This window comes from Acanthaster planci, linkage group LG10 (genome assembly GCF_054643075.1).
Source record: "Acanthaster planci isolate LZ-2023a linkage group LG10, COTS_SCS, whole genome shotgun sequence".
Classification (NCBI taxonomy): Eukaryota; Metazoa; Echinodermata; class Asteroidea; order Valvatida; family Acanthasteridae; genus Acanthaster; species Acanthaster planci.
In genome coordinates, this window is record NC_141786.1 from 9,109,155 (window position 1) to 9,120,898 (window position 11,744).

Sequence of the window (11,744 nt, forward strand, 5' to 3'; positions counted from 1 at the left end):
AGGAGGCAATGTTCTTTTTAAAGATGAACATCTGTAATGTGAACCAAATTCATGCAGAATCCTACACCAGAATGGCACAGTTATGGCTTTTGAAACTGCTTCCCCCTTTAGTGATATTGCAAGTATAGTTGTTGGGAAATGCCGAAATTTGGACCTGATTCCCCCCCCCCAAAAAAAAAGCTCATTATTCTTATCCCTCCAGTTGCGTCACAGAGGACTGGGGTCTACGGTTATCTGTCCTGAGCAGAAACACCTCCTCATCAGTTGAAAAGAGCTGTGTCGGTCGGGAGTGTTCATTTTGTTGGTGAATAGCGACGTGACTGCAAAGCTTGTGTTTAATAATGTCATGAGGTTTGTAAATGGAACCTTAAGCTTGCAGCTGTTTGCCCGAATTGAGGACATTTTTGCTGTCTTTCTCTATAGTGATTTGTTTGTCTTACTGCATAAGGTGCCATTGAGCAGTAATTGTTCACGATTATTTCTAACATGCATCCCAAAGTTTTCCCCTGAAAAACAGTTTCCTCCAGAAGTGTCTAAACTATTTTTTTTAATATGCACTTCCGAATAAAGATAAACCCTGAAGGAATGTACTTAGTTATCATTGTTTACAGTCGCACAATGTTCTTTTTAAATTTTGATTTTGATTTTTGAAATTCATTAATTACTTTATTTATCCCCCGCCGCCAAGCATGTCTGATGTTACCTTGAGACAAAACATGGAGAACAACAGGATGTTAAAAGTAAGGTTGGTTGTTAAGAAAATGAGTTACTAACATACGACATGTTGATAAGTGAATACATACTGGCTACCAATCATTTCATTTCATTTCATTCAACTTTATTATACGAGCCATTTTTGTAAACATGTTGCTTTTTTATTATTATAGCAGCAGCGGTGAAAGAATAGGCCGGACATGAAGAGTTGCGGACAGGGGGGAGTTTGCGAACACTGTAAACAAATATAAGTCATTTTGACTGATAAAAGTTAGTCCAGCTGTATGTCTGACATAAAAGGTCAATGACTAATTCAAATTAATCAGACAGTCCAATGACTAGCATTTATTTGTTGAAGAAAATTCACATATTAGTCAAATTTGATCAAGGTCAGTCACTGTCGACTAAATACCAGTCCTGTTCTGATTTTACAAATTACTGAGATCCGACCTACCTGTTTGTCATTTTGAGCACAAAATGACGAACTTTGGTTTACAGTGAAGAAGCAGAGACATAGTGTTCAGCACTGTATGCGGTGGTATGTCCGCTGAGCAAAATGTCATGCGCATATCCAGACGTAAATAATGCAAGTGTATGAGCCAATAAGTGTGCAGCCTGCAAGTAGGCCAGAGATATGTCCACCTAGCTCACTAATAAAAATCACACACCCAAAGTATTCTGTATTAGAGGGTTCTCAGAGCCATAGAATAGGGGAGTTGAAAAAAACATGGCACCAAGCCTCTAGCCTAGACTTAAGACTTCTATTTCGGAATAATGTGGATGCAACTAGCTGCGAAAGTAGCACTATTTAGCCGTTTTCGAGAGGGATGAAGTTTCAAAATGGCCACTTTTCTGAGCAGGGGAAATCTCACTTAGTTTTGGGGTAGTCTGCTTTGGCTGAAGAATTCTCAAAAATACATTATCCAGCCTACTAAAACTTGGAAGGAAAATTAAGTGGACATATCGAACATCATCTTTCTGTCCAGCCTGGACAGCTGTGACAGTTGTAAGTATTTCTAACATAATTTTAAAGTGTTGGAATTTATCACTGGTGTCTGTTGGAATGTATTTACAAGGGTGCACCCCAAAGCAGGGCATACCGTGTGATACCAACACCATTTCAAGCAGGGAACCAGTCGCAGACAGTGGAGGCCACAACACCGTATTGTTTAGGCTGGTAACCCCAATTTCGTGGGCAGTTTTCGTCTGTGCCTATTGTAGCTCATTGAAACTGGGCTTAGGCTGTTGAGAGGCTAACCGTGTACCCATATTTACTGTAATGATGTGTTTTAACCCTAAACGAGCCAAGGTGAAATCTGCCGACATTACGATATTGTCACTATGTGCTCAACCTTTGGGAGGTTTTCACCAGTAGTGCCAGGATGACAATTGGGAAACTGATTTCGTGAAAACCTTTCTTTTTTTTCTTTATTGAGACGGGTCAGCCAAACTGCTATAACTTTTGCCGGTCATGACAACAAGATTCCCACATCGAATTGGTTTGAAACTGCACTTAGACACTAGTCAAACATGTCAGCTTGTGTTAATATGAGTAGGCATGAGGCAGCCCATAATCCAACCCATCTCTCTACGGCTGTGAGATGGGTCCTACAAGAACATCCTTTGATGTCAACAATGGGTAATGTGAAGGCACATGCACACAGAAAATGCAGAAACTGTTAGGTGACACCATCACAGTCGGCAGGTGAAATGAAACTTGATTCGATACGAAAACAAAGTTGCTCCAAGTGAGTTGCTCTAGCTAATATTTGCTCCCTGCTCAGTGGCGAAAGCAAAAAAGCCAAAATCCGTTACAAGGATTAATGGTCGGATAAATGGACGAAGGCTGAAGTACAGTAATCAAGCCACCAATTACTGTTCTTGAGTTGCGCAATTTTACTCGTTACTACATGCACACAATCATTTTCACTCGAGTTATGCTGCTTGAAATGGTTCTACTGAATTATTCGCCTCATAAGTGTTCTACTGACTTATTCGCCGAGAGAGCGACTTTCATTCGAGAAGGGTTTTAACACATTGCTCTGTCTCGTTACTCCAGCAGGATTTGTGGGCCTGACGTTGCTATTCGCTGTAGCTTCAGAAACCTTTACACTTTGATTGCCACCGCGGTAAATTCGAATTGGCCAACGTAGGAATGAGACTTGGGATCATAAGGCCCATCGAAGCAGACAATGAGGGCGTACAACTGCTTCCATTGCCCCCGTGCGGTAACCACGGTGTTGATGGGTAGCGGTGTGTTGTTACAACCGATGATGTTCTCAGGATGACTCAACTGATTATTTAAAAAGATGGGGGAAAAGTATTTTGGTTGTAAACGCAAAAACAGACGATGCAAGACCGTTTGAAATACGCAAAAGGCCCGCACATTGCTCCGTCATATAAGGATTTATTGGTCTGTATTGTATGTGACACCATTCAAGAGAAGTGTCGCCAAACACAAAAATCTTCAATTGATGATTTTGTAAATTAAGTCTTAAAGTAGAATAGATAACCGGACTGTGGGGGTATGGAAACAGAATAAAAAAGAATCTCAAAGTTTGGGTTCAAATATTTTCAGTCACTGTGTGCTATCCACACACTCGGACTCATGCGAAACCGCGTGATTTCTGCGGCTTGGAAAGATAAGGGGGAAAACTTACCTCACACGGGTATTTGTCACAGATGCACTGGCTCCAAGTACTTTTCATGTCCACACTAATGACCCTGGCCTCGATGACGTACTGCGACCCGGTCCGTGGGGTCGGACAAAAGGTGAAGTTGAGATGGGCCTTCTGAAGCCGGGGTATGGCTTGCGGGCCCATCAGTGTGACGACCTCTGCCAGGTAAATGACCTGGCCTTCTTTGGTCTCTTGTCCAGGAGGCAATCTCGGCACACGATTAGCTGTGGGCGGCTTCAGTGGCGAAAACACCTGTTTTTGTTACAGTGTTATCGTTAGAGAGATTTCCATAGGAACGGTTACACGTGCCCATGGCTTGTGGCCTTTACCAAAGACAAGGAAATGACATTCTTTCAGGGTGTTGGGCACATGAGATCAACCTCGATTTCTTGTTTTAAATTTACTTTGATTATTAATTTCAGCCTTTGAAATGTATTCTGCTAGGATTGAACCGTCTTTGTTTGAAAGTTACATAAAGTTAACTAATATTGATTATTCCGGGCTTCTCCGTGAGATAATTTCCTGTTTGAGCCCTCAAGATCGCTGTTTTAGTTAGTATTGATTTTTCTGCTGTTTCAAAATAATAGGTTGTAATATTTTGCAGAATTCCCAAAAGAAAGTAAAAACGAGAAAAATACATAAATGACTAATAAGGATCAATTATACCAAGATAATAAGAAACAAAATGACCAAAGGTCACTTGCAGTAAACAAACAAATTCGTTCGGTGCCACTAATGATCAAGGAATTTACCATATGAAGCAAGATATGAGACGGGAGAACATCCCCCGCTTTGTGGTGGTGTAATTGATTCACTGGAATCTGAGGAATTCTTTGTGGACATCTTGGGTGATGTGTTAATAATAGTCTTGATTGCAACAAAGTGCGTCAAACGATGTCATGTCCAGTTTTAAACAGAAGAGCCAACACTGTACGGCGAATGTATACTTTGACTCTCATAAGTGAACATCTCAACCCCTTTTGCAGTTTCCCCTTACTCGTGAAAATGTGAGAGAGAAAAAAGAAATAATTGTACGCCCCACGCCCTCAAGACCCTCACCTTCCTGGTTCGCTCTCCACCAACGCCTGGATTCACCTCACGTTTTGTGTAACTCGTGCCAATAACACTGAATGCCACCGCATCTGCAAGTCCACTGTGAACAGTGATGTACAAATCACCCACAGACGGCCACGATTTCACATTGCAGGAGGGCCCTGGCACACCCTGGTGAAGGTTGGTGCAGAGGGCGTCCGCCTCACCCTGCAGATATTTTGTAAGTGAATCAACAACATGCCTTATATTCGGGTTTAACAGATACTTTTTGGCCTGAACCCATTGCACATCAAAATCAGTTGCACATATGTAAATAAATCGGCACATTGTGGGTAGATATGTTCAGGGTTTGCAGAGGAGGCACATTTTATTTTGCCTAAAGGGACAATGTATGGAAATATTTTATCATTTTTTCTAAAAGCCTTGAAATTACAACTCTCGGTTTCAATTAATCAGAATTACTGCTTGACTAATTTAACCCAGATTTTTGAGCTTCTCTTTTTTATGCTAATGGCTATTGCATATTCCTGTCCAAAACTATGATGTCATCAAAAGCGCTGAACCTCAACGCTTTACTGGTTTGTGCATAGACAACATCTAGATTTATTTCTTTTAGCAAAATATCGTTGTGTAAGTATATATGGCAATAAGCCAGTGAAGAACCTTTTCTGCAGAATGTTTTCACTGAGCGATATTGGAGTTCACAATCTGAGCATGAATACCTGTCAACTGGCAAATGTGCCCTCACTTGTCTGCACAGGTTTGGTAAGTTTTGGATGTCTAAAAGTCACACGACCCAACTACCCACCGTTACCTATAAAAGGGCCTTGCTAGGTCTTGCCCACAAAACATGGCATGTTATAAGTACGTTAGTATCCTAGGATCGTAGCACGGACTACGTTCGCCACACTTGTAAGCATGGCATGAAAAGCGCCCTCACTTGCCACCCAACAGAGAGCCACCGCTGCGGTGCACAAGCTAAAACTGGTCTAAAGGTATCTTTCTCAAACAAGATTTACATAATGGAAAAGAGCAAATACACACCAAAAAAGATTCTAAGTAAATACATTACATGGTTCCTTTAAGAATTTTTTTGGGGGGTCAAACTGGGGTTACTGTCAGGATCCGGGGCTCGGTTCACTCTATCGCGATAGGCAGACGCCAGTCGCTTGGGTTTGATCTCGGGAGTTCAATTTAATTTAGATAATACCTATAAAAAAAAACATCTACTGCAAACTGCGTATGCCCATGTTACGTCTACTGCCCAGGTTAGCAGCCACTTACCTTACTGGGTGAATCCACGACATAGTAATACAGAACCCCCAATGATGGATTCCAGTCAGGGTTGTGGGGTAGCTCCAATGAGACGTTCACATGGTTCCCCCGGGCTTGGCCGCACAGGTAACCGATCAACTTTACTGTTGAGCTGTGCGAAATTGTGGCGACCTCAGTCGTCACGAAGTTGGTAAACACGGGGATGTCAATGGCAGAAACTATGTGAATTAGGAAACAAGGTATATGCACATAAAAACATAGTGCCCACTTTAAACAGTCATGAGTAACTTACATTTACCTTACACAAACTCTTATCTTGTTTCTTTTATTTTTTACGTCAGTTTAGACCACATGCGCCAGCAGGAGCTAGAGCATCGATCGTCTCAAACGGAGCAGCAATCATTCCATCCTTGTTAGCCTATCGTTAATGCACACACAATGTGCGCGCAAAGACATTGCAGAGTATCGGTGGCAGGAGTTCTGTACGACCGTTTATGAAACTGATCAGGAATGAAAAGCAGAAAAAAATACGGATACAAAACGGACTGATTCTTGCTGAACAGTATATTTCCCTAGAGCATCATCTCGCCGACAAATTGGAGTGAAGCGAGACTTTTTCATAACCTTAATTCCTCCTATTCTTCCCCGTTAATTCCCTCTTGTCTTTCATTCCTGCATACCTTTCACCTGTCCCCCGTCTTTGTCCCACTCGTGACACCCATAGGTACGAACTTACACTATTTTGTTTCACTTACCGACAGTGAGAAGCGTCGCAACATGTATCGGGAGCCTCATAGCTTGCCGCATGGTGAAGCCCCTGCCTTCGAAATCGAAGCGACGTGCGGTCTATGTGTATGCAAGCAGAGACCGTAGTTCTCGTAAAAGGACTGCCTGTGTTTTTAAAAGGGTAGTTGCAGATAAAGGTTTATTCATTTTGTTTGTTTGTCAGAGGATTTAACAGGGTGTTTTTTGTTGTTGTTGTTGTTGTAGTTTTATTGGGGGGGGGGGTTATAGCAAAAATGCACAGTAAACGGGGACACGACACAGCGAACTCACTTCATGAAATCTTCCCGCAAACTGCCCCACAGCCAACCGCGCTGGTGCTCTGTAACGAAAACTCTCGCAGGTTTACAGCAGTACCCTGGATTTCCTGTTTGATCTTTGAAACGACTATTCTTCGTTATAGTGACAGAAAGGCATTGTGAGCAAAGTGGCTTGGGATGTTCCGTCGTTGCGCAACGCGGGGTCGTGAGTTTCCAGAACCGTACGCGGAAATTCCCGCTGAAGTACAGTGGTTGGGAACCACCAGCTGAAAATGGTGCGGCTGTCAGTGAACTTTCTGCTGTAGGGAAAGAGTTGGAATATTTGCAAAACGTGTCAAAGTTGACAAATGATGTTAAGTCTGCGTTTTGGCGACAATCAATCTGCATAACCGTTTTGAATCTTATTGCTATTTAAGATTACCATCGACATGTACATGGCAAATGGCCAAATATTCTATGGCGTCGATAAAAAAAGCTGAAGAATGTGCGTGTGAACGCTGGGCCACCCCAGTTAAGACGTCTAATCGGATTAGTCTATACTTGCATCATCTGGTCCCTGCTTTCCGTTCGCGCTTTTCTCTTAAGGCTCGTGTTAGCAAGTGAACCCCTACTGTTCATGGGCCATCCCTCTCGGCCTTAAACTGGGAACTGATACAGCGCACAACTTCTCTCTTTTTTTTGGGGGGGGGTGCATACGGGCTAGATAAAAACAAGGGGGGGGGTAAAATAGCGGCCACGGTCGCCCGCTCGCTAACAGAAACAAAACAAGCAAATCAATACAGACTTCGGTCAAGGCTAACCACGAGTCATGGGGCTATTAGGTTGCAACAAATACTGACGGAGGTGCTTTACCGTAAAATCTCCAAGCAAAATGTCGCATGCTGACTTAGAAAAGCTTTAAGTACCAATGTTCACGGACGCACCTGATTCAGCAACCTGTAATTAAACTAATTCCAGTAACTTATGTCATACATGGTTTCGCCTTAAGTAACAATTACTTGTTTTTCCATGAACGGACAGGCTTCACTGTACAACAAATGCACTGTACAGTTTCATTTGACGTCCGCTCCCAGTCCATGAGAACTGCTTACTTCACGCTGCTTATAATGGTTTAGTAGTTGGAAAATGACTGTTGAAATGCCTTTTGAGAACCCCCGAACGAGCCCAGCAAGGACGTGAATAGCAGCAGAGATTCCTGAAAGGATTCCGATCAGTGCCAAGGTTATATGGTTTCGGTAACTTCAAAGCAGCACCAAGGTTGAGACCCGATCCGACCACCTACCGTTGTTAACACACCAGGCTTGCAAGAGACCTGATGTTCCTGATGTTCGGTTCGGGCACGTATCATCAACTCTCTTTCCGGTATTTATGGGTTTTTGAAGATCCGTCTCATCAATCTGAATTGCAAAATCATTTGTCTAGTCATGTAGAAAACCAGTTCTCATTTCTCGCTAAATTAAGTTTACTATAACATCAAAAGCGGCTAGGTTACAGAATTTAAACAGCTCGACAATCGTCGCACACTGATTTTTCTTAAAACCACCCCTTGGCTTTGCAACAGATGACAGGTTCGTTGACATTATTCTAAAGATGTCCAAGAAAATTTAGCAACTGCCCGTAATGCAAACACAAAAGGGACAATGAATAAATACACACAGATAACCAAGTTCGTTTGCATTGACATATATTTGGAACCGTCTGCGTAAAATGGTTTTTGTTTTCATTTATGACAATTAAGTTCTTATAATTCCATAGCTGCAGCAGTAGGGAAGAGTTTTGGTAGAGAGGTAGAAACTGACAGTGATCACAGAGAATTGTGGGCCTTGTCTGAGGGAAGCTTTCATTTTCAGGCTGGTCTGCGGAGACGCCACGACAGCGTGTGACACCCGACTAACGCATCCATCTTGAGATTGGAGCGCGGGTCGCTTTTTGAAATAACGTCATACGATGGTAAAAAAAAAACAAATAAAAAAATAACCGGCTGCTGAACCGCAGTACCACCAGAATAATGGCTTCTATTAGATTTTTTCACTAATAAATTCATAATTATGCACGCTTGAGCACACACGGCCTTTGCGGCAAGAAATGCGAGCGGGCCATTAAAAACGTACAGGGGTACGATTTTGATAATTTTCTCCCAGGATTTCTTTCTTTGTTTTTTTTTTCTTCAGAAAACTCCATTAAATCGTTTTTGCTATAAAACAGCACAAAGGGAGACCAGGTTAGTTACAGCAATCTCGTGCGCACAGGACAATTCAAGATAGTAAAGTCTAGGCTGTAGTAGGCTACTACAAATCTGGCTTAGATTAGAAACTAATAGCAAAAACGATTAAATGGATTTTCCTCAGAAAAAAAAAGCTGTGAGCATGCGTGCATAATTATGAATTTATCAGTGAAAATGTCTATACGGCTCACTGGTTTTGGCTGCATACGAATCTATTGTTTAGAGCTAGGTCCTCTGGAGTTTCGAAGAGATGCGCATTCAATAGACCAATACCAGGGGTTCTTTTTTTGTCAGTAGCACGTTTCAGACATGGCCGTAGCCTCTTATCTCATTGTTACTTAATCAGGCTTCCAAGACGAACACACAATTGAGTTTACTCAGACCCAAAACTGCCAAACAAGAAAAATTAAATGCAAAACAACTTTAAAAGATTACCAAACTTAGCCAGGTAGCAGTTTAGTATACACACAATATTGGATTTTGGCTGGTGACCTGCCTTTTCTTTTGAGGTGTTTTCTGTGCAATAACTTTTCAGAAGCAGATGCACATGGAAGTTACCAATGAAGCGCAAAACTGTAGGTTAATAAAAAGCACCCGGAAGGTCGAGGTTGTCGATTAAAAACTATAGCTCGACCAAGTAAAGGCCATCGCTCCAATTGATAGGCGCTCACTAATCGCTTAATTCTTTCGCATTGAGCAAAATGAGGAAATTAAAAATAATATGCCGCAGGCACAGAGCCATAAAGGTAACTGGGGAACTGAAATTCTGAGTAAATGAAATATCGAAATGAAAAAGAAAAAAAAAACGAAGACCTTTACGACGTTGTGCAAGAGTTTGATTATTAGTTTTCCTGAATTAATTACATTTTGTCAAAGTGCGTTTCATGATAATCTCACTCCGATCTCTTTGTTTAGCAGTGGGAGACGTCCAGATGCTTGTTGGGGGTAAAACAAAACGGTCTCACGTGACCGTGTTACTGTCGTGTGCTCGAACTAAGGTGCACATGCTCAGACCGAAACACGCTGTTTTAGACTGGTGTGGTAAGACCAGCACGAAATGAATGCATGTTTATGATCGGCTGTCCAATGTTTCTGTCTCAAAGACACGGAAGTTGGAAGGGTACTACAATGTAAAACTGGCCAACACTATCTCGTGCAGCCATCAAGCGTCTTAAACGTCTCCCGTGCCATTCGATAAAAGGAAATGTAACTTCCTTGCATACCTTTGTTTCAGTTTTGATTTCAAAGGAGTCATAGGTTTCAAAGAATTCTGTTAATTAGTTACGAGGAAACGGAAGTGATTAAAAACACTTCCGACAGAACTAAAAATCACTTGCAGTAATTACAGTAAAAGGTTTTCGTTTAACAATCCCAGCGAGTCGTTCAAAATTGTGTCCTCCAAATCATGTTCGAAATACCAATGAATATAACTTGATAAAGGTGGTGTCGTTCAGCGTCTTGTTAGCTTTATCGGCGTCGGAATGTCTGTTTTCACTACTGGCGGTTTGCAACCGCATTGAACTGGAAATGGCCCGTGTACAGGCCAGTCTTGTTGTCGTAAGGCCCACCCCAGCAAACAACGAGGGCGTACATCTGCGTCCACTGCCCTCCTGCGGTAATCACGGTGTTGCTGGGTAGCTGTCTGCCGTTAAAAGCGACGATGTTGGTGGGATGACTCAGCTATGTAGACGATTAGTATTTTTTTTTTCAAGAAAGGAGAGAAAAGAATTGAAAACAAGTCATCATTTAAGCGCAATTATATAGAGTAGCGTCGTCGATGCTGATATTTTTTGAAGGCACACAATGGCCGTCATGGCTCAGTGTGACGCAAAACTGTCGGAAACGGGGGCGTGATCTCGATGAGGTTTTGTCCAGGCCCGAAAGATAAATAAAAGTAAACAAGCGATGGCAGTGCTAATACATGCATGTTTTTGGATGCCTGAAAGAAAGTTGTTCGGGGATTGGGCCAAAAAAAAAGGTCAAATGGATTGAAATATCAATCACTTTGCGGACATGTTGCCTCTAGAGTTTACGTGAGTCATCTAACGGAACTAAAAAGAAGAAAAGCGAGATTGTGTTATTTTTGCTCAGAAAAGGACGTCAGCATTTGGTTTACTCTGTCAGGTGATATCACCGTGTCTTTTGTTCATAAACACCAATCACTTCTCTGAGCGGCCAAAGTTTGAAAAGAAAATGGCCCTTTGTTGGGAACAATTTCTGCATGAAGTTAGTGAAAATGAACACTTATTTATGCAGTGTTGCTAAATGGTAGTCTTTTGCCCGCAAAATACTTCCGTGAGATTACTTTGTAATATTTTTTCTTTTTATAGATGTACTCCTGGCAAGCCATAGTTTTGTTTACTGTCGGCCAACAAGTTTGTTGTTATAATAAGTCAAGAAATCGCCTTCGGTTTAAGTTGCGTCCTGTAGTCGTCACGTTTGATGCGTGTTTTTGTACACATCTTTCCTCTAACACGTAACCCTCCAGGCAAGACCATGCGTGAACACGAACTGCCAATCTAGTCTTTTTATTCCATTCTATGACCGGTTGTAATGCTTGCGTGCTACCGCTCCACCAGCCTAGTGCCGGCGTAACGACAACCTCTCTTATTCTCTGTCTACATTTTGTAATAAATCAGCATACCTCACACGGATACTTGTCACAGAGATACTGGGCCCAGGAGCTTTCACCGTCCGTGCCCATCACCGTGGCGGTGATGGTGTACTGCGAGCCGGTGAATTGGTTCGGGCAGAAGG

At 42.2% G+C, this 11,744-nt stretch overlaps 2 protein-coding genes across 2 annotated transcripts; both read right to left on the minus strand.

The window, feature by feature from the left end:
- Window positions 1–816: 816 nt before the first annotated feature.
- On the minus strand, window positions 817–6,920 carry LOC110985026 (uncharacterized). The gene is made up of 6 exons (XM_022245720.2): window positions 6,777–6,920; window positions 6,476–6,611; window positions 5,730–5,938; window positions 4,452–4,652; window positions 3,375–3,644; window positions 817–3,007 (listed from the first exon to the last, which is right to left on the minus strand). Exons 2-6 carry the CDS (start codon window positions 6,525–6,527, stop codon window positions 2,822–2,824), a joined length of 918 nt encoding a protein of 305 aa, XP_022101412.2. The 5' UTR covers window positions 6,528–6,611; window positions 6,777–6,920; the 3' UTR covers window positions 817–2,821.
- Window positions 6,921–8,430: 1,510 nt separating this feature from the next.
- On the minus strand, window positions 8,431–11,738 carry LOC110984989 (uncharacterized). Its single transcript, XM_087141823.1, has 2 exons — window positions 11,632–11,738; window positions 8,431–10,667 (listed from the first exon to the last, which is right to left on the minus strand). Exons 1-2 carry the CDS (start codon window positions 11,689–11,691, stop codon window positions 10,482–10,484), a joined length of 246 nt encoding a protein of 81 aa, XP_086997949.1. The 5' UTR covers window positions 11,692–11,738; the 3' UTR covers window positions 8,431–10,481.
- Window positions 11,739–11,744: the final 6 nt, after the last annotated feature.